The following is a 26,959-nucleotide window of genomic DNA, read 5'->3' as shown; positions in this document are numbered from 1 at the left end:
GTTAAAATAACCCTGAGGTCTGAGAAGCCTTGAGGTGGTCCTAGTTATTTTTATGACATGGAAACAGAACATCCTACCTGTCAGATGTGTTTTTTCTGACTAAATGCATATTTGAAACTCAAATGCATTTGGGTAAAATCAAGAAAGTTTTGACACCATTTTCACTCAAATGTGAGCTAGGTAGGCAGGAGAGAAGCTTGCAGACCATGTCTTTAAAAAAGACATGCACTATTCCTGTGGGTTTATTTTTTTTACATCAAATTCACAAACCACATCCTTGCAGTTTACAAATAAGACATATCGGTCTTTTTAGATATGATAAGATTTGTCTGTTGTTTATAGCCTCATCTCTAATGCTGGTATGAGTTCCTCATTAGTACTGATCTTTAGCACTTTTACCAGTGAGAAGTACACTCACTGATTTATAGGTAGAAACAGTCAAAAAAATAAATGTTTAAAGAGTTGCCAGCATCCCATAACAAAACAAGAAGTTGACTATCTGCAGAGTTTAATTCTCATTATCTAAGACCAATCTTTTCCTAGAAGTGCTTAAAGTGTAGCATGCCACTGTCACACAAGCCTAAATTCAAATTGACTTTCAGCTATTTTTTTAAAATGAGTTTTCACTGAGTTCTTTTTCTTCGGCAAGTGAGGCTAGAAAAGTTAAAGCTACCATCTGTGGTTGTATTTATAATTACCATGTATCCTAACATTTGGACTGGCGATGTTTCTGCCTGCTTGCCCACGCTTCTTATGTTCCATTTACTGACATTTCAGAAACATTTCTTCATAAATCAGCTGAACGAAATCAAAGAGCTGACTTATGATATCTAGTGTAAATGGTGGAATTTTAAATTTTTTACAATTACTTCAGAATCCTTCTATGAGATTCTTGAGTACAGCTGATAAAAATGCATCATCTTCAAAGTGAACTGCTTTATGTCAGTCCATACTGTGTGTGAACATTGGACATCTATGGAAGGGTTGCATCACAGAGTTCAGTGATGGGAGGGTGGTTATTGATGCCAGACAAAAATCTAACTAATTGCCTTAGCTGGTGATTAATTTGTGTAAATAGAGTTTGCAGTCCATAGTGTTCTTCAGAGATACCATGACAATAATCAAAACTATGAAGCATAAATTGGTATGCTTAACTGCAAAACCAAACCAAAATAGCAACATACTACTCTCTGTTTTCCTGTTTGTTTTGTTTTACTGAAAATACTTAACAGTAATGTGTTAGGTTAAGCATAGATTTGTAAAAAAAGTTAATTTGTTCATTAGTTTCACAGACATGAGATTCAGAATCACAGCCTCTTGATTGAAAACATAATATATTTAGCATTGACTTTCTTGTCCCTTTTTTTTCTATTACTTGAAGGCCACTGAATGACAAACAGAGCAATAATGGGAATTCACCACTGAATACTCTGAACAACAACAGTACACCAACATCAGCTGCCAGCTCACCAAGACAGACCAGTAATGTTCCTAGCAGGAAACCAGGTCCTCTACCTTCAAGCTTGGATGACTTGAAGGTAAAAGATAAGAGGGATTTGTCCAGTCCTGTGCATTCCTGTAATTCATAACTTGTGAACTGTTACTGTTGAGAATATGCCTGGCAATTTGTACCAATGAAAACTGTCCTTTCCTCCTAACTGGTTAGAATAAGAGTGTCTAAGTTTTCACACACAACTCTCCTGGACTGAAATGTTTGATTCCTCATATGCCTATGTTCCAGAACTGACATTTCTTTCCCAAAGAATTAGAAGAGGAGGAATTTCAGACACATTATAATGGTCCCTCACTATGACACCTTGGGTAAGATGTGAGGTTCACTTCATGTGAAGTTTTTCATCTCAGGCAGATTTAAACACAGGAGCAGTAATTTCCTCCTGACAATTTCAGTGTATCAGTGAAGAGGTTTAGTTAAGCAATATAAATGAAAAGATGCCCTAATACTCTGAGAGGTCACTGCTATAAATAGAAACAGAAATAAGACTATTTATAAAGAGAGAACAGAAAAGATCTTACCAGAGTTCAACACCACATATGAAAATGAATGCTAAATTCCAAAATTTATTTAAGTTATAACTGTTTAGACTGTTCAGCTTGCACTGTGAGGGCATTGCATAGGATCTTGTTCCTTCTGAAATAAATGAGAAGGAATAAAGACAAATCTGAAGCAGCTTGTGGGGGTTTAGGATTCAGCAGCTGTAGGAATGTGCCAAACTTCAGCAGCAGCATAGGGACATCTAGTGGGCAATTAATTCCTTTCTCTCTGCCTTTACCAACGTTTGTGAGGGGTGGGAGGGAGGATTCTTTTAGATTTGAAGGGATAAAATGAAGAAATTTCTGAAGATTGGATTCTCAATGTGGTAATATATTATCCTAAGTTAAAGCCAATCTTTTAATATGAAATAAATCAAATGCAATTCAAACAAAAACATTTGAAATCAGTTTTCCAGTCCTTAAATTTTTAACTAAAAACTTGTGAAGATTTTAAAGTTAATACTAAAGTTAATGGAATTGTGCTTTGCAGTGATTAAAGCTGTTCACTTATCTATTTCTTGGCACAATTTATTGGTATTCCTGCTCATGTGGTAACACTCACATAAGCCTTCCTTGCAGACCTGTTGGTGTTGGTTTTACCTTTGAATCAGCTAAATCAGTTCTGAGTTCAGAAATGAATTGTTGAGAAAAAAAGAGAAAAATTAGAACACACTCTCAAGTGCAGAGGGTACCAGACTGGGGGAAACAGCTGATGGTTATTGGCTAGGGAGTTATTTAACATAAAATTGCTGTGGGTTTTAGAGATGTAAAATATATTGCTGTGATCTTCTCATCATTTCCAAATCAAAAATACCTCCAACTTAAATTCTAGGCCGGCTGAGTACTGAAATACTACTGAGGTCACTACCTTTTGTTCTATTAGAGGTAGCTCTAATATGCAGCTCTAATATGTGGTGCATGTTTATGATAAACAGAAGTCATTCTTTGTGACTACTTTTCTTTAACTGATATTTTGAAATATAGAATCAATTTACATTCAACATATTTGCACTTTACTTTGTCTGTAAGCTTATTGGAAAAAACTGAGAACATTTTTCTGTCAGAAAGCAATTTTGACTGCTTAAACTGTTTTTGTAAAGGAAACACAGATGGCACATAGGGTGACTGTTTGGTTACTAATTAGCAAGAGAGCCTTTTGTGTTTGATGAGTCTATTAAATCATCAGCTGACCTGATAAAGTTTCTCAGAAACAGATCTGTCTGTCCTGATGGTGTAACGAAGGGGCTCAGCGTGCTGCTGCTCACTGCTTTTATCTGCACTGCTGCCATTGTCTGCTGCTTTGCTACAGAGGTTTTTAGCTCAGAACTGGAGCTGTAGGTGCATTTTTCCATGTTGAATATTTATGAAAAAACATCATCAGTTTGCTACTATTCACTGTACAGCTGAACACTGCTAAGATTTTGGCCACTTAAATACTAAAGTAAGTAGGTGGTCATGGCAGTGTGTTCATAGATAATGCATGCTGTCAGAACCCAGAAATTTAATAACTAGCAAATATGGGAATGAAAATAATTTTCATTATTAAGATGTAATAAGAATGCCTATCAGTAAGTTTTAATATTTTCCTTTTTTATTATAGTGTTTTATTTTATTTTATTTCAGGTAGCAGAGCTTAAAATGGAGTTGAAACTGAGGGGATTACCAGTGTCTGGAACAAAAACAGACCTTATTGAGCGTCTGAAAACCTATCAAGATCTTAACAACAATGGGGTTGCTACAAGTACCTCTGTGACAGTGACGACTTCTAGTGGGGCCACAGGTAACACTGGGGAAGTGACTGTGGCATTTCCTGTTGCAGCAGTAAATAAACCAGTGGCTACTACAATATCCAGCTTCCCTCCGGAAAAAACACCTACTGCACCTGGCAGCAAAGCAGTAAATACTGAAAACGTCAGCTCTCCCCTGCCTATATCTCCCTCTCCCTCTGAACAGTCCAGTCTAAGCACAGATGACACGAGTATGGCAGACACTTTCCCAGAAATGACCATGATGTCACCATCCCAGTTCCTGAGTACTTCACCCCTGAGGGCAAGTACAAACGAGGATAATCAGAATCGCAGCAGTGGCAGCATCTCAACCATGGAGTTTGATGTAGCAGAAAAGGACCGCAAGCTTCAAGAAAAAGAAAAACAAATTGAAGAGCTCAAAAGAAAACTGGAACAAGAGCAAAAACTTGTGGAAGTATTGAAAATGCAGCTTGAGGTTGAAAAAAGGGGACAACAGCAACAGTCTCAGACTTTTGGTAACTCAGCTGCTTTGGAACAGAAGCAGTTCAGTGGTGCTGTCAAAGATGAAAGTGCCCCTGCTGACTGCTCAAGTACCAGTCAGTCTGTCCCTGTGGCCAGCCATTCCTTAGGACAGCCCGTGTACACCGCTGGCCACAATCCAGTTGCCAAAAAGGCAGTTGTTATCAAGCAGGAGATACCTGTGGCCAAAGCTGAACCTCACAATGCCATTTCTCAGTTTTATGTTAGTCCACAGAGGCAGCCACAAACTGCAGTTGTTGCCCAGCCTCAAGCTTTATTAACTACCCAAGGAACTGCCCAGCTGCTCCTCCCACTGTCCATCCAGGGACCCAATGCTGCTACTGCAGTGCAGTTACCAGTTGGAAATATCAAGTTGCAGGTAAGGGTGTTTCTATTTTTTTTATCATGTAACCTGCATGGCAGTATTTCATAACTTAGTGTAAATAGGTAAATGTGCTGCTTGTAAGATTAATTTAAAACTCAGGCTTAGCCTGTTTCTGCTTAAGGGAAACAGTACAAAAGCTTGAGTTGATCTTGTAATACCTGCTTCTAATACTTATTTCTTTGCAACTTTGTTCCTACTCTTTCCTGATAAGCAATTGCCTTACCATGTACTGCCCCCATGCACAATTTGATTTAAGGTAGCATATACCATCATTTTGTTAACTGCAAATTGTAATAGATAGCTACAATCTCAGTACTTTGAGATAGCCCTGTTTGCAAAACATATGTGAACTACCTATTATGTGGTGATGCTTCAATATATTTAAAAATGTGAATGCCAGATTGTACAACTCTCCTGTGGACTTAGAAAAAGAAACCATGGTTGTGCAAATATTATTTCTAGGCTGATTATGGGTAGTGAATAAATACAGCATAAACCACGACAGGCTATAAATACAGATGTACAGGAGTAATCTGACCAAGCTGAATCAGTGTAACCTGTTGGTCTGAACTAGGAATGGTAGAATTAAGCAGTAATGCATTTCCCACTGGCACTGTTGGAACATCCCCTGTCACCCATCATGGCAGCTAAGTATTCTTCCAGCTGCAGTGAGTCCCTGGCTGTTGTGCATGCTGTGGGCCCAGGCTTGCTGCAAGCCTGTGCAGCAGCACATCCACCAACCTTTATGAGGGGTGGAAAATTCTGGTGAGAATGGGCCACAGTCTGCAGTGCAAGAACTCTTCCTAGGAGCCATACACCCAGATCTCCACATGAATTGTTCTAAAATCCTACTAGAATTCTGTCACAACCTTAAGCAGCTTGTCCTGGTATTTTACTTCATTTATACTCCAGAAAGTTTTCCACTATCACTTAAAATTGTTTTTAATGAGTTGGACATACTTCTTGCCTTTCACTGGCCATGAAAAATTACCATGGTCTTAAAAGCAACCTTTTAAGAACCTCAAGCCAGTTCTTACAGTCCTTTCTGACTGATATCTGCTCTCTCTGTGCCCTGTTATTTTTAGCATTTCCGCTGGGCTCTCTCCAGTTTGTCTTTGTCTTAAACTCTGTTGGCAAAATAAACATCACCTTTTAGCTGGGAACTCCCCAGTACCAAACACAGTAACAGTTTGGTTTCCTGTACAGTTCCCACTCATCCCTCCCAGAATACATGTTACTGCTATTCTGCATAAGGTGTGCAATAGATTATGTAACTTAGTCTAAGATACAAATAATTCAAATATTTTATCTTCATCCTTTAGGCTCAATCACAAGCTGGAATACAGACCCCATCACAAATACCTGCTCCTATTTCTTCCTCTGGCCTGGTGCAGACAGCACCTCAGATGCATGCTCCACAATCAAAACAAAATACCATCACGCAGCACGCACTTGGTCAGAGCCAACAAGTCAGAAAGGTTTGTGGATAGCAATAAACATGAAGATAAATAGTTGTATGATCTAGTTCTAGGCAGTGCTTTGGGAATCTTTTTTGTGTTATATACAAATGATCAAGTCACCTAACATCTGTACCATATTTTTCTGTGTGATACAATGGGCTTGTAACTCCTTCTTTTCCCAAATTTTAGTCTGTGTAGGACTTTATTTTTCAGTTGCAGATATATACATAGTCTAAAGACTTTTTATCTTAATGGTACACTTAGGCCATGACTCCTGCTCCATCCTTCCTCACATTTGGCACAAGTGGTGCGTGCCAGGTATATTCCAGTCAGTTTCTCTTATTTGCACTGGCTCTAAATAGGAGATTCTCATAGGCAGTTCTTAAGAGAAAGCTTTTACTTAGGACTTCAAAGATTTATTCTTTTATAGAAGTTAATTCTGGTGTTCTGACTTTCCTTGTTGATTTCATCCCTCCTTATGAAGAAAGCTATGGACTCAGATCCTGAGGATGGTAATTCCATGAGTCCAAACCCTACCATACCTCTTCCTAAGGAATGCAGGGGATGGTTCAGAGAGATCCTTCTCTTCCTTCTACCAAAAACAATCAGCTCTGTAATGTCCCATTCCAACACATGTTCTCAGCACTGGATGTACAGTTGTGACTGCCCCTCCAGTCATGTTCATATGGGAACTGATACCAACCCATCAGCACCATTCATCACAAAAGAAAGGCTTTCTCCTCCTCTGAGCCTCTTCTAGACTGACCCCTGTTATTAGGAATGTGGACATTAGTTTTGGACCTTTATTGCATCCTTATCAGTGGACAGCAAGGATTTTCAGCCTGCCCCTAGGGACAGATAATTGAGAAACAGCTCAAATTCCAAGATGAAGAGGGTCATTTTTACAGTATATTATGTAACTGTTACATCTCAGCCTTCAAAGTTCTTATTTCAGTTTACAAAAGTGCATCATGAACCCCATGTTCTGCTGTGATTTGGGGATTGTCCCTGAGTAACCTTATCTGCCTGTGCTTGGGCTCTTGTTGCAGATAAGAACTTAACTTAGAGGATGTACAATTGTGCATTGCCATTCTCCAGAGAGCTGGGTAATAAAGGGGGACACAGCTGAAAGAGCATCAGTACTCTTCACACTGCTTGTTCAATCTATGTCATTTCATGGACATTGAGGTTATCCTCCAGGAGTCAAAACTGACATACATCCAAAAAGCAGATTTAATGCAAGTTTTCTGGACTTTGGTGAGGGGCTAATCTTAGCATGTTAATGTAACAGGTCCTATAGAGAAATTTTCCAGTCATCCTGAGGCATGTACTTGTAACAGAGACTGGCAGCTTGCTGCCATTGCTGCCTCCAAGTTCCTTGAAATGTCTGTAGGACATTTTCTCCAGTCCTCCCCACTATTCAGATCAGTTGTCATGAAGACCACAGTTCCCAGCAGAGTTTGCAGCCTGCTGTTGCATTGGTTTTAACATCAAAATGAAAAATATTGATGAGATACAACAGATCAGGACACCCCTCATGCATGCAGCATTAGATCTACATCCATGACCTAAGATTTGTCACCTTTGTTAGAAAGGTATTTGGGAGTGATGCTGAATTTACAACAGCCTTACATGCTGATGCATTCATAGCTTCTCTTTATCTCCCTTTAACTCAAAAGTATGAGAAACAGGATTCTGCTGGAAATCATTTGCAATGAGTATGTGGACTACCAGTTGAAGAAATAAAAGGTTTCATATACCAGTAACCAAACTTATAGTTGATACCCATGTTCATCAGTTTTATCTTTTGCTTTTCCCTCAATCCTCATAGATACCTGTAGTTACTTTCCAAAAAAAATTAGAATTATATGACAGACAAACCATTCTGCCTTAAAACTGGCAGGAGAGGGCAAATTGTGTACAGTTTGTGTCGGGCCAGAAATAAGCTCATGTTATTGACTGTCCACTAGATGGGGAAATCATGGATATTCTATTGAACTGTTCCATACACTTTCCTCATGCTTCCTGGAAAATTGCAGGAAAATGTTTTTAGTAATGAGTGATGAAAGAAAGTATGTCAGAGCACAAAGTTTCTTTCAGAAGCTAACTGTTCTGAATTTAAAAATTATTCCACTTAAAGGAAAAATCAGTATAAATAACATTCAGTTAATAGGGAATTTAAGCAAGCAAGTATTTTTAAAACAAAGGTCCATTTCATTAATGTAATATATCCAATGTTACCTTTCTTTAAAAATAAAAAACCCACAATCTGAGACTGATCTGTTAATTGTTTTCAGGTTTTTCCACCTGCCACATCAAATGCAGTATTTTCCTATCAGACTGCACCAGTTTCAACACCTTCACAATCTTTTATTAATAAAACATCAAACTCTAACATTCACCCTGGTGGTAATCAGGTCCCTTCTGTGCAGAATGGACCTGCTGCTCCCAACAAGGTAAGGATATCCTAACAATCTTCCATAAAGTTCATGTTTACATTATTATTATTCTTATATAACATGTGATTGTTTACATATGGCAGTTCACTCAAGGAAGAATGTTTTGTAGATTAAAATAATGCTGATATGTGCATATGTGTTAGAGGGAGAAATAAACTTATTTTATTTTATCCTCTGATTACATTAATAAGGGGACTGATGTGACAAAATAGAATAATCTGTAGAGCTTCATACATCCTCAATTCACTAAATCACATTATTTAGTCATTATTTTGTTATTTCATGCAGCCTGGGTCTCCATCTCAAGCCCAGCCTTACATTGTTCAGCAGCCCCTCTTCAACAACACAGTGTCCAAGACAAAAGATCCTCCTCGTTACGAAGAGGCCATAAAACAGACCCGCAGTATTCAGCCATCGCAGCGTGAGGTACTTGCCTTCTTCAGGCTCTTAAAAACAAAGCTTTTCTCTGTAATTACCAAAACCATTGCTTGGTTTAGGTTTTGATTTTTTTTGTTTGGTGTCAAGATTTTCTAACATACCCTGTCACTAGTTTCATAACTGTGTTTAACTACAGGACTCCTGTTTCATTATTCTATTATTAAAGCAGCATATATGTAAATAAGTCTTACAGTTCCCAGTGTGTGATACATCTAGTTGGGATAATGCTGCTGGTACTAACAGTAACTAGCCTTCAGATGACTTGTTTTGAGAATGTGGGATACCCAAACCTCACACTTAAGAGAGGAAATAGTTTTGTATTTTCCAAAGTGAGTAAACGTGAGGAGAATGTGTGTGAATGTGTTTATACACACAGGCAAACACGAGCATAGGTGCTTGCTGGAAAAGAGTCTGTACTGAGTGATCTTGGTGAACAGTCCTGTGTAGTGCTCTGCCAGTATGAGTAATAATGAGTATTCCTAATGTTGTGTGTTTCAGAATGCAAAAAAGAATTCCAAAAGATAAAACCTTGTAGCCCCTTGTGTTGGTTGGGTTTTTGTGGTGGCAGATCTGAGGCACAGCAGTGGGTGCCTAATGCCCTTTCCTGTGTCCTTGGCACATGTGGGACATCGCCACAGGGAGGGCACAGAGGTTGTCTTAGGTCACTCTGTCACTACCAGTCAGCCAGGGACTCCCCAGTGGATCTCCTGATGACAAATCACTTCCATCCCTGGAGTACAAGCAATGGTTTAAAACACTTCTTCAGACCTTCATGAAAGTCTCCACTTTTTCTAGACTTTTTGAATGAGTGGGTTTGTGGGGGGTTTTCTTACCTTTTGCTTAAGGTTCAGTTATTTAGGGGATGGCTGTTAAAGATGAGCAGTTCCTGAAAGCTTACCCCCTCCCCCTTAAAAAATAAAAGAATATAAATCTACAAATTGGGAAGAAATCCCAAAGACACCTAATAAAATGCATCTTACATGACTGACATTTACAGGCTATCTCTGAGAGACAGCAGAGCAGGGTTTGCAAGCCCAAAGTGCTGCAGTTGTTACCATCCTGGTACAAAATGGGGTTAGTAACTCTCCTGATCCCTGGCTTCCTGCACCTCTCTCCTAGGTTGCCTTCATGAAGTCTTTGTCATGCTTTTTCCCTATTGCTTTGTACTGAAACCAACTACAGAGATTGCAAATGTCTCTCCAAAGTATCTGTTTTCTAGCTAGACAATTTCCTATTAAGGATTTTAGTCTTTATTATAGGTTAGTACTTACATACTGTTGATGAAAACTAGGAAAAATAAGCATAGGAAAAAATCCCACATGAAAGAGAATAACCCTGTTCTCCTGCACTACAGATTTCCAGTGCACACAGTCAGCAGATGGATGATCTTTTTGATATTCTCATCAAGAGTGGAGGTAAGCTTATTGACAGCTGTGTGATGGAAAGATTTAAAACCTGATCATAAAAACTCACTGCTATCATCAAATGAGAATTCTTTTAGGAACAGGAGTTAGAATCTAGCGAGCCTGAATGAAACTAAATTTTTGAAAGTTTGCTTGGTTCCTTATTAAAAAAAACATTTACCAAAACACATACAGTCAACCTGCTGTGGAACTTCATGGTTGCAAATTAGCTCAGGCAGACCTGTACAATAATCTCTACAGCATTCAAATGATTAAAATAACACTTTAGGTTAGCACATACGTACTTTATCAAAATCGGAAAGGTTGAGCAAGTCCATAACATGTTTATTGAAATTATACAAAGAATAGAGTAAGATAAGAGTTCAAGTATGTTGATAGTAAAATTTCATTAAATATAACCCTGTGTTATCAACTATAAACATCAAAGATACGTTACTGGGAAAAGTGTGCGTGAACTACATGGAGACATTAATGAATAACAATTTTATGTCAGTTAAAATAAGGGAGCTATCAGCAAGGCACTGATAAAACTAAAGTAATAAACAGAGTAGCTCAGCAGTAAAAGGAAGAGGCTTTCAGCCATAATTAGGCTTAGGAGCCCAAGAAGCCATTACAGTAGTGGGAGATGTTGTGCCAAGTGATTCAGTTAAGGGAATGGATTATAACTGCTGTCATGTAAGGATCCTGACAGGAGGGAATGCCAGGGCAGAGGGACTGGTTCTGGGCTACTGGAACACTTCAGCCATATTCTAAATATCAGAGTATTTTTTTTCTTTTTCAATGCAAATTGCAAGGTCACCTGCAGAAAATATGAGTAGACTGAGAAAAGTAACTTGAGTATTCAACAACTCAAGCTAAATTAATGATCATCTTTATGAAAAAAACAAAGTAAAAAAGCATTCAGGGCTGTTGCAATTAATGTAAGTAAGCTCTGCACTGAAAAATGTTTCATTTACTAAGGTACTTCAGGAGAGTGAGAAGGCTGTGGGTTTTTGCTTGGAAAACCAGCACAAAATATATTGTCAGGTATATTTTTTCTGCTAGGAACATCACTTGTGCTAGAGGATTTATTTGCATATTTGTCTGTCTTGTTTTTGGGCTTCATTCATGCCTAAGAATAAATTGGAATTTAGGCTTTATTTCCCCTTATTGTTACTGCCACTGTCTTATATGGAACTTCTTGACAGAAGTGTAGTTTTAGATTCTAGAATTGAGAATAAATGCTTCTTAATCACATCATTTCATCTCATGGGCTCTTAATTAACCAACGTGGACAGTACTAAACAGGGATGAAACTGAAAATTGGTTCTATACAAGGAAATGTGTTAGTTCCATAATTATTCCAGTTAATGAGAAGAACTATAAACATGAAGGAGGTTAAGGTAACATCTAGAGATAAATTCCTTTTTTGATCAATATTCATGCTAATTTGCTGAGCTATCACTGAAAGCAGAACTTTGGGACTTGTTTAAAATACTCTGTGGTTCATGGAGGCCATGCCAGAGTCTGATGTATGTGAATGTGAGTGGAGCAGCACAGTGACTGTTACTGCACTTAATTCACTATGGATGCATCCCAAAATGGGCTGGAATTTCTCTGTAGGGGGCTATTATATCGTTATCTGTTTGAATTCAATAGTGGGCTTTTTTTATTGCAGAGATTTCCCTTCCAATAAAAGAAGAACCATCTCCCATATCTAAAATGAGACCAGTAACAGCCAACATCACTACAATGCCAGTGAACACAGTGGTATCCCGTCCACCTCCGCAGATCCAAATGGCCCCTCCTCCTGTGTCCTTAGAACCAACAACCAGTTTGTCTATCAGTTTGGAAAACCAACTTGAAGCCCTCTTGGATGGAACTTTACCATCAGGTAATGAAATTCCTCAACTGACAAGCAGTAATGAGGACAGAGAGTCATTTTCTTTAATTGAAGACCTCCAGAATGATCTGCTTAATCACTCCAGCATTTTAGATCACTCTCATTCACCCATGGAAACATCTGACCCACAGTTTACTACTAATAATTCTTGTCTGTCTCTTGACCTTCCCGATACAAATTTGGACAATATGGAATGGCTGGACATTCCAATGCCCAGCTCCTCATCTGGACTCACCCCTCTCAGTTCTGCTGCCCCGAGCGTGTTTTCCACTGACTTTCTAGATCCACAAGATCTACAGTTGCACTGGGATTAAGCTATAGCCAATGAGAACACAACCTGCAAGTCTCTCTACACAGAGGTCCATTATTAAACCATTCTGATTGCAGTTAACATAAACTAAGACAGTAATGTTGGGAAGAACAAATGCTTGAAGCTAATTCCTTATTGATTTTCAAGTTTACAACAGCGAATCACTTTATGCACCTATCAGTAATGCAGATCAGGGCCCTCTGGAAGCTGTATTTCACAAGTCAAGAAAGGATGATTGTACTTTGTGATTAAAAGTACCCCAAGGTAAATGTATCACAAATATTTAAGAGAGAAGTTACATCTCTGACTTTGTAATGCTTAAATGAGCAACACAACATGACTAAACTGAGTTCTCTGTATTGACCCAGTGAGCAAATGGCTGGGGGAGGGGAGGTATCACTGCACTTCATTGTTCCTGTGGAAAGCCTGAGCCAGGTTCAGAACTAATTGTGAGGGCAAAGGCAAATAGAAGCACTGGCTGGTTCAGTGAAATTTCATATCTCTAGTCTCTTAATTTGTTCAAATTGTTTTTATATTTTGCTTTTGTGGATTTTAAAACACTTCCCCCATTCTTTAATCATGAGGGAGGAATTTACCTGCATCCAAAGGGATATTAAGTGTAACTGCAAGAAATCCACTGTAGCTAATGCCAGGTAATATTGAGAACACTGAATTTTCTATAGCAATGCTCTGGATTTAATAGCTAGGTTTTAATGTGTATATCAGACAGTTATTTGTATACTCTTTTAACTTTATATAGCTTATTTTTGTGAACAGAGGGGAACACAGTGGTCTTCAAACAAGAGATTATTATAATGGAAGTAAATATCCTATTTTGCTTTGTGTTTGAGGATATTTGTTAGATCATTGAATCCAGTATCTCAATATACTAGAAAAGTTTGAGGAAGTAGAAAAGTTTAATTAATAGTTGTATACTACAATCCTGCAAGCATCTATGCATAATAGTCCCAATGCCCTCAATAAAAGATGTTTGTAGGATGAGATCAAGTTGCAGGGGACAGTGCTGACAGGACAACCATAATTTCTCAGTGAACACTTTGTCTGTTGAACAGCTTTGTCTGCCACTACATAACATCAGGGAAACCAACAGAGAAGCTGCTCAGTGCAAATCCTAAACACCAGGATCAGAATGTACTGTTTGTGATAAGAAGGCATATTGCATATCTGAAACAGAGAATAGCAAAAATTAAGCTCTTACCTCACAGCACAGCACATGAATATTTTTTTGTTGTTTTAAAGCCCATAGTTGTTGTTTTCAGAGTCTATTTTGAAAGGAGTAAGAAAAACAAAAAAATCAAGTAGAACTAATATACTTTGACATTCTATGGTTGTCTCTCAGGTAATAGTTGTTAAATGTTGCCATAGATGATGGAGGCTTATAATCAAACACAAAATTGGAATTTCCTATTAGGGAATTCCTAAATTAAGATAAAAGGAAACACTCCCTGTTTCCTGAAATACAGAAATATTGCATATTTTCTAGTCTGAAAACTGATCTCATTGCATGGTTATTTCCTCACCAACAAGTTTCAAAAATAAAGTTTTGTAGGATTGAATGAAAAAATGCCCCAAAGCTTTTGCCTACTTCTTAGAATAATGCTATGTATCAAAGAAATACTGAAAACAGTAAGTAGCTGTTAGCCACTTAGCAACCTTCACCACATTTTTCAAAAATTAAAACACAACACAATCATGTTAACATCAAACAAATACTTTTGTCAGAAAATGTTACGGAATTAACTGAAAATTTGCATCTCCAGATATAACGCAGTCTGGTTCACTGATATGGCAGAGTTCCATTGGCTTCAGATAAAATAATGGATTTCATCAGTGATTCAGGGTTTGAACTGATACCATATGTTTGCATCATATCAATTACAGCACTTTAAATCATTTTGTACCTTCACTGGTTTTACTGGCCAAGAATTACTGTAATATGAAAGTAATACAAGAAACAATCTTTGGAGATTTTCACTACACACAGTTGAAAGACAGAATTCCTTATTCCTTCTTGCTGTGCCTACAATACTTGAGTACAATATTACATGGGGACTGTCTGCCTTAAGTTTTGATGGTATAGGACTTTTCAGTAACAGTGAACACTTCACATTCAACTTTTTGCATTCCTGTTCATCATCCAATATTGGGAGCTGACACTCTGAGATATGAAGTGCCCTCGGCTGTTACGAGAATAAGAATTAAGGACTCTTGGTCTGATAGGAACAACTCTGAATGAAATATAGTGTTCTGCAGTACTGTCAGTTTATTATGTGTGATACACCAGACATCATACAATATATGTGTGGTTAGAGTTATCCCTTTTTGACCCTGCCTCCTGATTAAATGAGAGGCAAGTAAATTAATTTTTAGAGGACAAATTAACCTAGAGCAACTGTACTGTCGTTTTGGATGTGCATGTAAATACAGCTTGAAACTGGCAAAGTCATCTTGCTACAAAATTACCCTTATTGGCAGTGTAGAATGTTAATTAATCCATAGGAATCTTTGTGCAGAAATAAACCCAAACAGTTGGGATGTCTTGTTATCAGTACGGTATAGCTTTCTGCTCTGAACGTCTATTTGAAAAAAAATAAAAATTAAGGGATCATTTTAGTTTCTGAAGTACAAATATTCTAGTGTAGGGAATGTGTGATTACTTTTCTGTACATTTCAGAATTGTGTATTAAACCTTATATAAAATGGTTTGCTTTAGACTTTGTTCTGAAATGTGATCTGTTTGCCATAGTTGTATATGCCTGTTTATGGCAGAAATAGGTTTTGCTTAGACTTTTGTGTGTGCATGTTTTACATGAAAATTTTTGTAGCACAAATACATCTTAGAAATTTAATTGTGCCTGTGCAGTTTGACTGCACAGAACTGAATCTTTCTCATTAAGAGAACAGTTGCAAAGGAATGCACTGGCACTAAATTTGCCATTTAATGGCTGCAGTATACTAACAGAATGCATCCTATCAAATGTGGTGTTAGTGGGTTCTTCAAAGTAATTAAGAATACCTTTTAATCAGTATGAAAATCAAAAGTTGGTTGTTTACACATCTAGACAGAGAGAGCTCAGACAATGTTTCCCTAGGCTGGTGTTACTCAGGAGGAGTCACATCCTGTGTTCAGTAGAGAAATGGAATTTGCTGCACACTTGTAGTGCCCTTCAGCATCAAGTTACAGCAAGGAAGTTTACAGGCAAAATTTTGTTTAACCTTAGAAATAGTTTAAAAAGCACTGTCATACTCTCTCTGACAATAAAATTAATTTTTGGCAGTTGTTCTCTACAGAAATTTAAAGTGTAATCCAGCAACATGGGCTTGCAGACCTGCAGAATTAGAACTTCAGAAAGCTGAGGCGACAGCTTTTAGAAATGATCACTACTTAATACTGACATTTATTTCCCAGGTATTTCTAAATTCACCAACAAGAGTCATGTTCAGAGAAGATGGTGATCCAAAGAGAAGTGTCAATATTAAACTTTTTCTGTTACATAATCTCAAGCATTCAGGTGCCTCAAAAGTGTAGAAGTGTAGGCACTGTAATCAGAAGACAAGTACAAGCTGCTGAACTATTTTCAAGGCAGAGAAACTGCAATTACAGGATACATTGAACTGGAAGGGCATTATGTAATCAAAACACAGGAAAGTTCACCGATGTAAACAGTTATTATTTGGATGGCATCTTAAGTGTATTGTAAACTTAAAGCAAACTCTATTAAAACTGGAAAAAAATCTTCCACTTATCTCTAATAAATGTTCTGTTGAAACTCTTTGTATTGTGGTCTGTGAAGTCACCTTTCAGTGACTTCTAGACCATACCCTGGGAGGTGTTTTATGTGAGATCTGTGGAACTGAGTTACACATAGTATATACATGGCCAATAAAGAGCATCCATAAAAACCTGAAATAATCTCAAATATTCCTTTGATACCAGTTTGCTAGGAATAAAGTGCAAAAAAGAGACACCTACATCATTCTGTAGTGTCCAATACTGAATAGAAAGTGTTTTTAAGTTAAAAGTTCATAAATGTATTTGTAGAAATCTAGCCAAAAAAAGCCATTCTAGCTATGAGAGCAAATTCTCAAAAAGAAAGCAGGGAATGGTTAATAACTATATAATCATACTATTTTTATAAAATTATACAGCTCAGATATTCAAAAGACAGCCTAAAGTAAATTATAATAATATAAAAATTTAAATAGGAACCAAAGCATTGCCATTTATATTGCCAAAGGAGGCACTTTGTATTTTAAAACATAGGAAATTAAGTCCCCAAAAGTGTTATCCGTACTTTTTTAAAATTAAGGATGTAGATATTTTCAAAGCTGTTTTTGATGTTTAACAGTACAGATTTGTTTTTGTTGTTTGAGGAATTTGTAGTAACTAATAGCACAGGCTTTTTTTCCTGATAGGATTTTCTTCACAGTACTGCTTGCAGTAGAAATAACGCTAACCCGAGTAGGTGTTTCTCTTCTTATTTTCATAGTCATAATTGTCTTAGCATCTCATTTTGTGAAAAGAAGCAGATAAACACCTGTCTCTGGGGCCCTCTTCATTTAAGCACTACTTTACTAAATGCAAATTATGGCAATCAGGGCGTCAGTTTATGTATTGCCTTTCTAGAACCATGATGCCTTTGTATTTGCTGTTTGCACCCCTAAAATCAATTCCATATGTTTGAATGCCATATGTTTTGCACATTGTACTGTATATATGTAATGCATACTGTATTTTTATATGTGTACTACATTTATCAAATATTTTGTACATAGTGGCAATATTGTAGCTACTGAGGAAATGTTTGATATTTCAGCATTTTTGCTAAGTGTCTCAAAATAAAAAAGGAAAATTGTGTTCATTTGTCCATGGTTACTACTTAAAATGAAAATATCATTCTGAATTTTATGGGTCTGATACATTTGGCCTATGTTCTAACTACCTTTCTCACAAAAAGGAGTAAGAATGAATCTGCACTTCGACAAACTCCAACATAATTATGGTTTGTCTTTAAAATCAGAGCCAAAATCTGTAAGAACAGAGAGTTCCTGAACCCTTGAAGTTTAGGTTTGGATTTCCATTTTTTTTTCAGCAATTTTTAATATAGCATCATTTACTCATAGAATGGCCTGGGTTGCAATGGACCTTAAAGTTCATCTCATTCCCTGCCCTGGGCTGGGACACCTCCCACTGTCCCAGGCTGCTCCAAGCCCTGCCCAGCCTGGCCTTGGGCACTGCCAGGGATGGGGCAGCCCCAGCTGCTCTGGGTGACCACTGCAGTATGTCAGCACCCTCACAGTAAAGAATTTCCTCCTCATACCCAATCCAAACCTACTCTCTTTCAGTTTGAATCTGTTCCCCCTTGTCCTCTCACTACAAACCTCTTGGAATAAACTTTAATACATGATTTTCCCAAATCCTTCCAAGGTTTTCAAGATGTGTTGGGTTGTGAGATTTTGTATTTTTGATTTGCATTCTGCTCAGCTTCTGGAACACCTGAATGCATTTTTTCAGGAGTATGAGCTATGAGCTGTTTGCACAAGCTTCTTTTAAAGATGAAGCTGTTTCATTTAAATATTTAGTGTTACACTTCCCCTTGGGAAGGCAGTCCTGTACTAATCACCCACCCTTTCCTCATTAAAGTCTGTTCTACACTGATAACATCAGAAATTTTGATACTTGGCCAAATATTAAAAACTCCATAAAGTAGTAAGCAGTAATTAAGTCAGTAAAACTGAAAAAATTAAAACCTACTAATAAACACTGTAAATTTCATATAATACCTTTTCTCTTTGAACTTTAACCATTTTAAAAGCTTGTGGGCTGTATGGGCCACAAACTTACCTTTGATATCACACACCAAACACAAATACTGCAAAACAAGTGCAGCACTTTTTGACCATGTATTTGTGCATTAAAGAAATTACAGCTGGAGTATAACAGAGATAAAGCACTTGTTTGGTGCCAGCTGACAGTCTGGGGGCTTGATTGTTTTACAGTGACAAAATATAAACACATAACCTTCTTTCACAAGTTGTGTTCATATTACTATTTGATGTAAACACAAAACAAGGCTTGATAAAACTTGAGATTATGCTGAGTGAACCTCTTCCACAGGCTAAACCTTGATTTTCAGTTAAAACTCAGTTTATTCAAACATGTTCTACAGATGGCCATCAGCACATTTGTCTTGACTCTGTTGCACATTCAATGCCATTTACTCCTGCCTATTGGTTTCTTGTTTATTGTACAGATGTTGCTAGAGGAACATATTCCTTAGAGTATTTGGAGTGTCTCAAGTAGGAGATGTTTCTTTGATGGCAAAGAAGTCACATGGATTTCCCCACACCTCAAAGTATAGTGCAACTTTACCAAGACATTCTTAATGCAAAATCAAAGTAACAAATTAGAGCTGCTGAGAGCCAACAGCCAGGGCCTGGGGTTTTTTCTTCAAGTGTTCATCCATAAATGAAATGAGAAACTCTAAGATAAATACTTCACTTCTTGTAAAAATATTACCTGTGAGTCTCCAGTCTTCTGTGCAGAAAAAGGACTGCAGGGCCATTCTGCCATCTACTGCATCATTCTTGAGCTCCTTCCAAGACAAGTGCTGTGGATTAGAAAGTAAAATAGTGAACAGAAACATTCTTCATACAGCTAAGACAAAGCTCAAGTAGCTGCAACAGCTCCTCAGCATCCCATAGCAAGTCTTTATAAAACTCAATTGCACCACATCTACATAAATAGGATTGTTCCCCTGAGTGTATCTCAGAAGAGTCAGGGAATGTGTTGAAAGGCCTTGTTTTGCACATGGAAACAGACACCAAATCAGCAATAGAGCCCTCTAACACTTCCCTTTTGAAAAACCACGTTGTGTTTAAAAGAAGCTTGTGTCAGAGGAGAACAGCCCTTAATGCACAAGGAGGATTCAGCATGGAGGAAAGGCTTTAACACCCAGCTCTACCAAGGGTAAGGGCCAGCATGAAAGACACTTCCAAACAAAAGTATCCAGACACTGAAAGGGCAATTACAATTTTTTTTAAATCAAGTTAACCTTTTTAATTATAAAAGCTATTGTGACAAATCAGCTCACCATTAAACAACACTTTGTTTAGATAGAAACACTTTCTCGAGGCACACTAAGGAAGTTAGGCCCAGAGAGTAGACAAATTTTTTAAACTTTAATAAGCATTTCCTCTTAATCTAGTTAGAAGATCTATATGAATTCAAATTGAAGTTTCCATCTCCCCATACAGTTATGGAAGAACTTGATCAATAGAAGTTGATTTACCATTAAATACTTTTCCCAATGCCAAGCAAATACATTTATTACAATGTAGTGTATTTGAAGACATAAAACCCACATGAATTCCACCAACAATTCAAATATTCCTTCCACTCACCACAAAATTACCTCTCAGCTCATAAGGATCAAAACCCATTAATAAACACAGATATGAGCTGCACAGGAAGTGTGATGACAAGTTACAACTGGCAAGTATGGCACATAAAAGAGCATATTTTGTAATAAGCAAGTAGGCCAGAAATGGTATATCATCAGTCAAACATGAATGGTTAAAACAACTCCTTTCTGCTGCCAGCTTAATACTAAGAGTAACTCCTTCAGCCAGGGGAGATAAGTGGCTCTCTGAGGTCACCTGTTCATAAACTCACAGGTGTGAGAGTTGAGGGAGGCAGCTTCCACTCCTACACACCATCACACTTTGAAATGCTGCAGTGATTACACTAAGACAAAAGCAGAATACAACAGTGCCGTTCTCATTTCCTAGCTTTCCATAGTCCAGATGAGGGCATGTGATGAACAAGACTAGCAGAAAAATTCCAGCAAGCATTCAGACTGCCAGGCCATCAGTTATGCCCATAGGAACTGAAAAACCAGGTCACTTTCAGGGCAGCTTTACAAGGGCTGACTATCCAGTAAGGTAATTTAAATTAAACACCTTTCACTGCAGGGCAAGCTCATTCAAATCACTCTGTTTAAATACAGGCAGGCCTAGAGTTATCACAGACAACCTAACAAATCATAAGTTTTAAAGAACTAAAATATTTTCATACATTCAAGGCATCAAGCATAACTTTCCATGATGACAGTTCAAAGGATACATAAACATTCCCCTCCTCACTGCAGGGTGGTTCAACTACAGGACCTTTGAAGGTCTCTTCCAAGTGAAGTTATTTTGGTTCTATATCAGCCTTGTAAGGCACCTGCATTACAGCACTACCAAATCAGTGCTCTAATCCAAACCTTTACAATGGCACCTCTGCAATATGTTCACACGCTTCTTCCACAGGAAACCAAAACCACACCAAAAGGAATATAAAGCTTGGGATATCAAGCAACAGTTTCATGGAGAATTTAAACAGACCTCCACAACACATTAAATGAAAACTAAAACCTTTGTTTTCATGTCACACTTGTAAAAATCTAGGAGATCCTGTCTAGAAAATATCTAGTATCTTTTCTGCAATTCATAACACTGAGTTTTTTGAGGGAACAGCTACTGGGCAGCAAGTGTGTTTAATTCAGTATTTACCATTTAGTTATCCCAACGTTTTGAATTCCTGCTTCTCTTCTTGGAAGAGGAAAACTTTAATCCCGCTTTTTTCCCCCTCTCTAAGCCGTGCCGGCCGATGTGAGGCCTCGAGTGCCGCCCCCGGGTACCGCGCCCTCACAGCTCCGGGGCGGACACTGCAGAGGGCGCTGCCCTCAGAACGCCTCCACAGGCGGAGGGAGGCTCCGGGTAGCTCCAAGAGCGAGAGCCAGAGGGAGACGAAGGGAAAGCGAGGGCCAGAACGAGACCGGGAGCGGGGGCAGCCCGGGTCGGTCCCTCCCTCCCGTTCCGCCCCCTCAGCCGCCGCCGCGCCCTCAGCGCCTCAGGTCCGCGCGCCCCCGGCAGGTGGCAGCCCAGGCACGCGCGAGGGCGGGCCGTGGGCAGGCGTGCGGGAGTGGCGCCAGCGATAGAAAGGCGTCAGGAAGAACTCTTAACGCAGGCGCGGTGGCCAAGTGGTAAGGCGTCGGTCTCGTAAACCGAAGATCACGGGTTCGAACCCCGTCCGTGCCTTGGCGGGTCCGCGCAGGCGGGAGCTCCCATCTCATTTTTAGGGGAAGGCGGAGCCCCGGCCCCGGGACCCTCCAGGGAGCGCCCGCGACCCGCCCGGCCCCGGGCATGGCAGCTCCGCAGAGCCGCGGCCGCCGGAGCGCGCTCGGCAGCAGTAGCGCTACGCCCCCGGGCGGGTCCCCGCTCCCCCCGAGCGCAGGTACCCAGCCACGGCTCTCGCACCGGCGGCAGCGGCTCCTCCGGCCCCAGGAAAAGGTTCTGGTCTGTTGTGGTGGATGTCGTGCCAGCTCTGCCTTCACCTCGGTCGTTCCTGCCCATCCCTCAGCGGCTGCATGACCGCCCTTCTCACATCTGCAGGAGCACAACAGTTTTCCTTCGTTTTTCCTTGGATTCTAAGCCTGCTTTCAAGAGACCCTCAGCTCAGCCTGAAGAAACAAAAAATAGTTTGAAATGCGAAAGGCCAAGATGAGTGCTGAGGTCTAGTGGAAGTTATGTCAAACGCTTTTTCCACACAACACTATTGAGGCAAGTGCTGGTGCCTACCTTATCACGCAGTCATTCCTGGGAGAAACAAGTGGAGCCTCTGCAGGATCTTGTTTGAAGAGATCCTCCAGCTCCTTTAAACTCTTGTTTGAAGAGAGCCTTCTCCAGAGGCTGCAGCTATCAAGATCATCCTGTAATCCCCCAGGTCCCTTTCATTAGTTCACCCCACCCTACCACCATGAAATTAGGTATTTATTAATTTGGTTCTTTCTTCTGATTGATAAACCATGAGGTTTCTTCATCTCTATCACTAACCACTTAAAAGGATTATTTGCAATCTGATTAGTCTGTACTTTACATTTCCTATTTTCTAATAGAAAAACCTCCCTGTGACACTGAAAATGGGTAAGGAAAGGGTGCAGTGGTTATCTCACAGGAGCCCAGCAGTGCTCCCCTCCTCCAGTGAAAACAAACACTGAGTGCTTGGGACACAGCTGATCCAGCAGCACCACAAGTGCCCAGGAGGTCCAACTCAGTGACACTGATGGGACCAGCCACCAAACCTTAACACACAGTTAAGGGTTGACAGCACATAAATGCATCCTAACAGTGTAAATAAGAAAAGAATTATTAATTGAAGGAAATCTTTATTGATTCATGTTTGATATTTACTTACCATTTGAAATTTTACTGATCACTGTGTCTACACACTCAATTTTATTCTCTACCTGACAAATCTTCCTCTCATATTCTGCACCATTATTGTCAGGAGTATAAACTGTATATTTGTTGTATGAACAGAAATAAATGTCCTTAACTATTTACACTGGATTTTGTAAATATTCTTACATATTTTTACTTAGGAATACAAAGGACAGTGAGGTACATCCATGTCCCTGAAACTACTTTCACAGGAGGGTTGTGAAAACTCAATGAAAAAATCAAACTCAAGGACAAAACACATATCTGATAAATACTGCTTTCTGTTTACTACAGTGTCACCCTCTCAGGGAGGGTGGAGATGAGCCACCTTGCCACTGATGAGTAAAGCTTTCATAAATTTGTGCTTGTTTTTTGGAAATAATATAGGGCAAAGCCAGGTATGCACAAGAGCTGTGGCTGTGTCCGACCCTCTTAACGATGGTTTGAGGCCTGTGAGTCTGTGTTAGATGACACAGAAATCAGGTAACACAGCCTGTTTTCCAGTTTGCAGACAGAATTTATATTCTGTTGAGCAACACTGCTGAACTATTAGCATGATAACAATGTTGCTAAGTAACATTTTAAGACATGTCTTGTGGTTATCTACTTGAAATTAATTTTGTAATTAGAAAACTATCTGTGCACTCAAAGCCTAGGAGAAACTTGTGCAGACCAGAAACAGTAACTCCAGCAAGAGTTAAGAGGTAGAAATAATTAACATATCACACGGGTCTACTGCCACAGTGGATTCATTTACTTGATGTTAGATCTTTTTTCAGTTTTGTGCTATTTGCCTTCAACTTTCTTCTTTTTAGATGACACAATGCCCAAATTTAAAAATCTCTCCTTTTAGGCCAGGTTTTCTACACCTCTAATCATCCTTGCTACAATCCCCCCAATCCTCTGCAGATGCTACATGTTACTGTTGAAGTGAGCAGCCAGCAAGGATTAGCAGCAGAGCACAGAGAGGGCATTTCCACCCAGCAGGGCTCCCAGGCAGAGGCTGAGCGGGAATTGCATCACACGGCCCAGCAAAGGCCGGGCTGCCATCGCCACCGTGCCCAGAGGGGCTGCCCGGCTGCCAGGGCACCACAGCACACGGGTCACACACTGAGCGGCACACGGGTCACACTGAGCACTGAGGGGCCACAGCACACAGGTCACACACTGACCAGCACACGGGTCACACACTGAGCACTGAGGAGCACACAGGTCACACACGGAGCACTGACGAGCACACGTGTCACACACTGAGCACGGACTGGCACGCGGGTCACATACAGCACTCAGGGGCACACGTGTCACACACTGAGTACTGAGGGGCACATGGGTCACACACTGAGCACTGAGGGGCACATGGGTCACACACTGAGCACTGAGGGGCACATGGGTCACACACTGAGCACTGAGGGGCACACGTGTCACACACTGAGCACTGAGGAGCACACGGGTCACACACTGAGCACTGACCAGCACACAGGTCACACACTGAGCACTGAGGAGCACACGTGTCACACACTGAGCACTGAGGAGCACACGTGTCACACACTGAGCACTGAGGAGCACACAGGTCACACACTGAGCACTGAGGAGCACACGTGTCACACACTGAGCACGGACTGGCACGTGGGTCACACACAGCACTCAGGGGCACACGTGTCACACACTGAGCACTGAGGGGCACACGGGTCACACACTGAGCACTGACCAGAACACAGGTCACACACTGAGCACTGAGGAGCACACAGGTCACACACTGAGCACTGACCAGCACACAGGTCACACACTGTGCACTGACCAGAACACAGGTCACACACTGAGCACTGAGGAGCACACGGGTCACACACTGAGCACTGACCAGAACACAGGTCACACACTGAGCACTGAGGAGCACATGTGTCACACACTGAGCACTGACCAGCACACAGGTCACACACTGTGCACTGACCAGAACACAGGTCACACACTGAGCACTGAGGAGCACACAGGTCACACACTGAGCGCAGACCGGCACACACAGCCCTGTCCCCAGACCAGACCAGGGGATATGAAATTTAAACTCCAAATCTCTGTGGCCACGTGCTTGCCAGCACCGCACCCCTGCAGCCTTGGCTCCCAAGGGCACCTGCAGCTCACTGTGGCACCCACACGCCGGGCACAGAGGGTGACCCAGCAGCAGGGGACCAGGGAATGCCAGGGCAGAATTTGTACTACAGTCATGTGAAATGAGTCTTCTCCATAATTCAGTTTCTATCATTGCATAATTTTAAAAAAAAATCCCTTACACTGTGCAGTGTTATAGTGTTATTGGTGAATGCAGAAGGTGAAGAAAATTTGAAAATTTAATTTAGTTTCATATTCTTTTTCTTTTTTTTTTTTTTTTGTCACTCTAACAGCCTCTTCCCTGCCTTTTAAATTCAATTTTACTTGTGACAACCAGTATGACCAACAGAGGACAGCACATCCATTTCTTTTAATGATTAAAAGATCCTGAGCTTGAAGCTGCCATTCACTTTTTCACTCAGGAAATGAGAGGGACAGGCAGAGTGGAGCAGTGTGCCGTTAAGTAAGCCAGCCAGATTAAAAAGGCCTTTTTGCAATTAACTAGAGCTGTTTTGAATTCCAGGAGATTACTTAAAAGTAAATCTACTTCTAACCAGGCATTATTGCTAACGAAACACTGTGGGTGCATGTTGGTGAAACCTGGGTCTGTATTTTGCCGCAATTGTTTACTGAGCACTGCAATAACAGTTAAAACACACTTAGGAGTAAAAGCACACTCAGGAGTGTCAGGTAAACTCAGCTAATTCCCTTTCAAAGCTGCTGAAAGACAAGGTGTCTGTAACCAAGTTTTGATTAAATGTGAGTGTTCATAAAACACTGAAGTGAAGCCAACTCCCGTGTTTTTATTGCATTTGATTTGGGGGCAGAGAAGACTCTGCAAGTCATAATGAAATTCAAAGAACAAACTCAAGGATTTCATGTGGCTGAGGGGAATTTCATTAAGAAAATCCAATTAACCTGCAAGAGTTGCACACATTGAAATCTATTATCTTCTCCCAAAAGCTGGCTTTGTGGTTTTTATAGCAACCTTTGCTATTCCTCGATAAATAATGCTTTATTACAAAAGCACTGACATCTTTATATAATTAAGATTATAATAACATCTTCATTTGTCTCTGCTTTGCAAACATTCAATTCTGCTTCCTATGAAACATATGAAATAGTGTTTTTAAAGAAGATATGAGTCAGGATTGGGTGTTAGACACTAGCACAAAGCAAACAGAGATGTAGGAGACACACGAGGAATAATGTGGCTCCTGACAGCGTGCAGGTCTGCGTTTGTCGGTCAGGGCCTGATCCTGTCAATTGCTGAGCTGAATTAATTAAGAGCCTAAGATACCATTAGGTCCATGGGGACTGACAGTGCTCAGCAGTACTCGGTGTTAAAGCCCTTAAATAAAAGCCAAGCTACAAATTCCGATTCATGCGAGTAACAATATTGCACACATCTACAGTGGGGACATGAATTATTCACATCAGTGTAGCATGAAAGATGCAAACGGCAAAGCCTGTTTAAAATAACACACAAACACTCCGTTTTTCTGTGATATGTGGGTTATCATTTGGCCCATTTTTCACTCATATGCACATTCCTTTTATTTGCTGCGTGCATAGGTCTGACATGAGGATGTGGAGAAAATAAATACAGGAGATAGACATCTAATAAATATTATTAGAAAATGAGGAAAGGAGGTTACTGATTAGCATTTTTCCCATATAAAACTATTAGATTGTATCAGAGAAATGTGAGTTAAGTGTTTTACCGTTCTTTATTTTTAACCATTATCTGATCAGAGAAGCATGAAAAGCACTTTATTGCCTTTTTTTTATCCCTGTGCTAGGAGCCCTCTGCAGGAAGTGAAGCTGAATTTCACAAATCTTCCCTTTCTGACGTCTCCCGAATTTCTAGGAATACCCCTTCCCTGTTACTA

The 26,959-nt window shown here is 39.8% G+C and overlaps 1 protein-coding gene and 1 non-coding gene across 5 annotated transcripts in view; both read left to right on the top strand.

Annotated features, from left to right (window-relative positions):
• MRTFB (myocardin related transcription factor B) overlaps positions 1–17,556 on the top strand; it is a 66,725-nt gene extending 49,169 nt beyond the window's left edge. For 3 of the 4 annotated variants that reach the window (XM_058816374.1, XM_058816375.1, XM_058816377.1), the window contains 7 exons: positions 1,382–1,538; positions 3,676–4,698; positions 6,027–6,182; positions 8,462–8,620; positions 8,912–9,049; positions 10,416–10,476; positions 12,143–17,556. In XM_058816374.1, coding sequence (XP_058672357.1) covers positions 1,382–1,538; positions 3,676–4,698; positions 6,027–6,182; positions 8,462–8,620; positions 8,912–9,049; positions 10,416–10,476; positions 12,143–12,681 — 2,233 coding nt within the window. In that variant the 3' untranslated portion in view covers positions 12,682–17,556. The remainder of the gene's footprint in view (positions 1–1,381; positions 1,539–3,675; positions 4,699–6,026; positions 6,183–8,461; positions 8,621–8,911; positions 9,050–10,415; positions 10,477–12,142) is intronic. The other variant, XM_058816376.1, reaches the window with a different exon arrangement.
• Positions 17,557–21,710: 4,154 nt separating this feature from the next.
• Positions 21,711–21,782, top strand: TRNAT-CGU (transfer RNA threonine (anticodon CGU)). The gene has a single exon. It is a non-coding gene; the product is annotated as a tRNA-Thr (tRNA).
• Positions 21,783–26,959: the final 5,177 nt, after the last annotated feature.

Source organism: Ammospiza caudacuta, chromosome 17 (assembly GCF_027887145.1).
Source record: "Ammospiza caudacuta isolate bAmmCau1 chromosome 17, bAmmCau1.pri, whole genome shotgun sequence".
Classification (NCBI taxonomy): Eukaryota; Metazoa; Chordata; class Aves; order Passeriformes; family Passerellidae; genus Ammospiza; species Ammospiza caudacuta.
The sequence above is the reverse complement of the archived record's forward strand: the minus strand, read 5'-3'. Positions and strand labels throughout refer to the sequence as shown.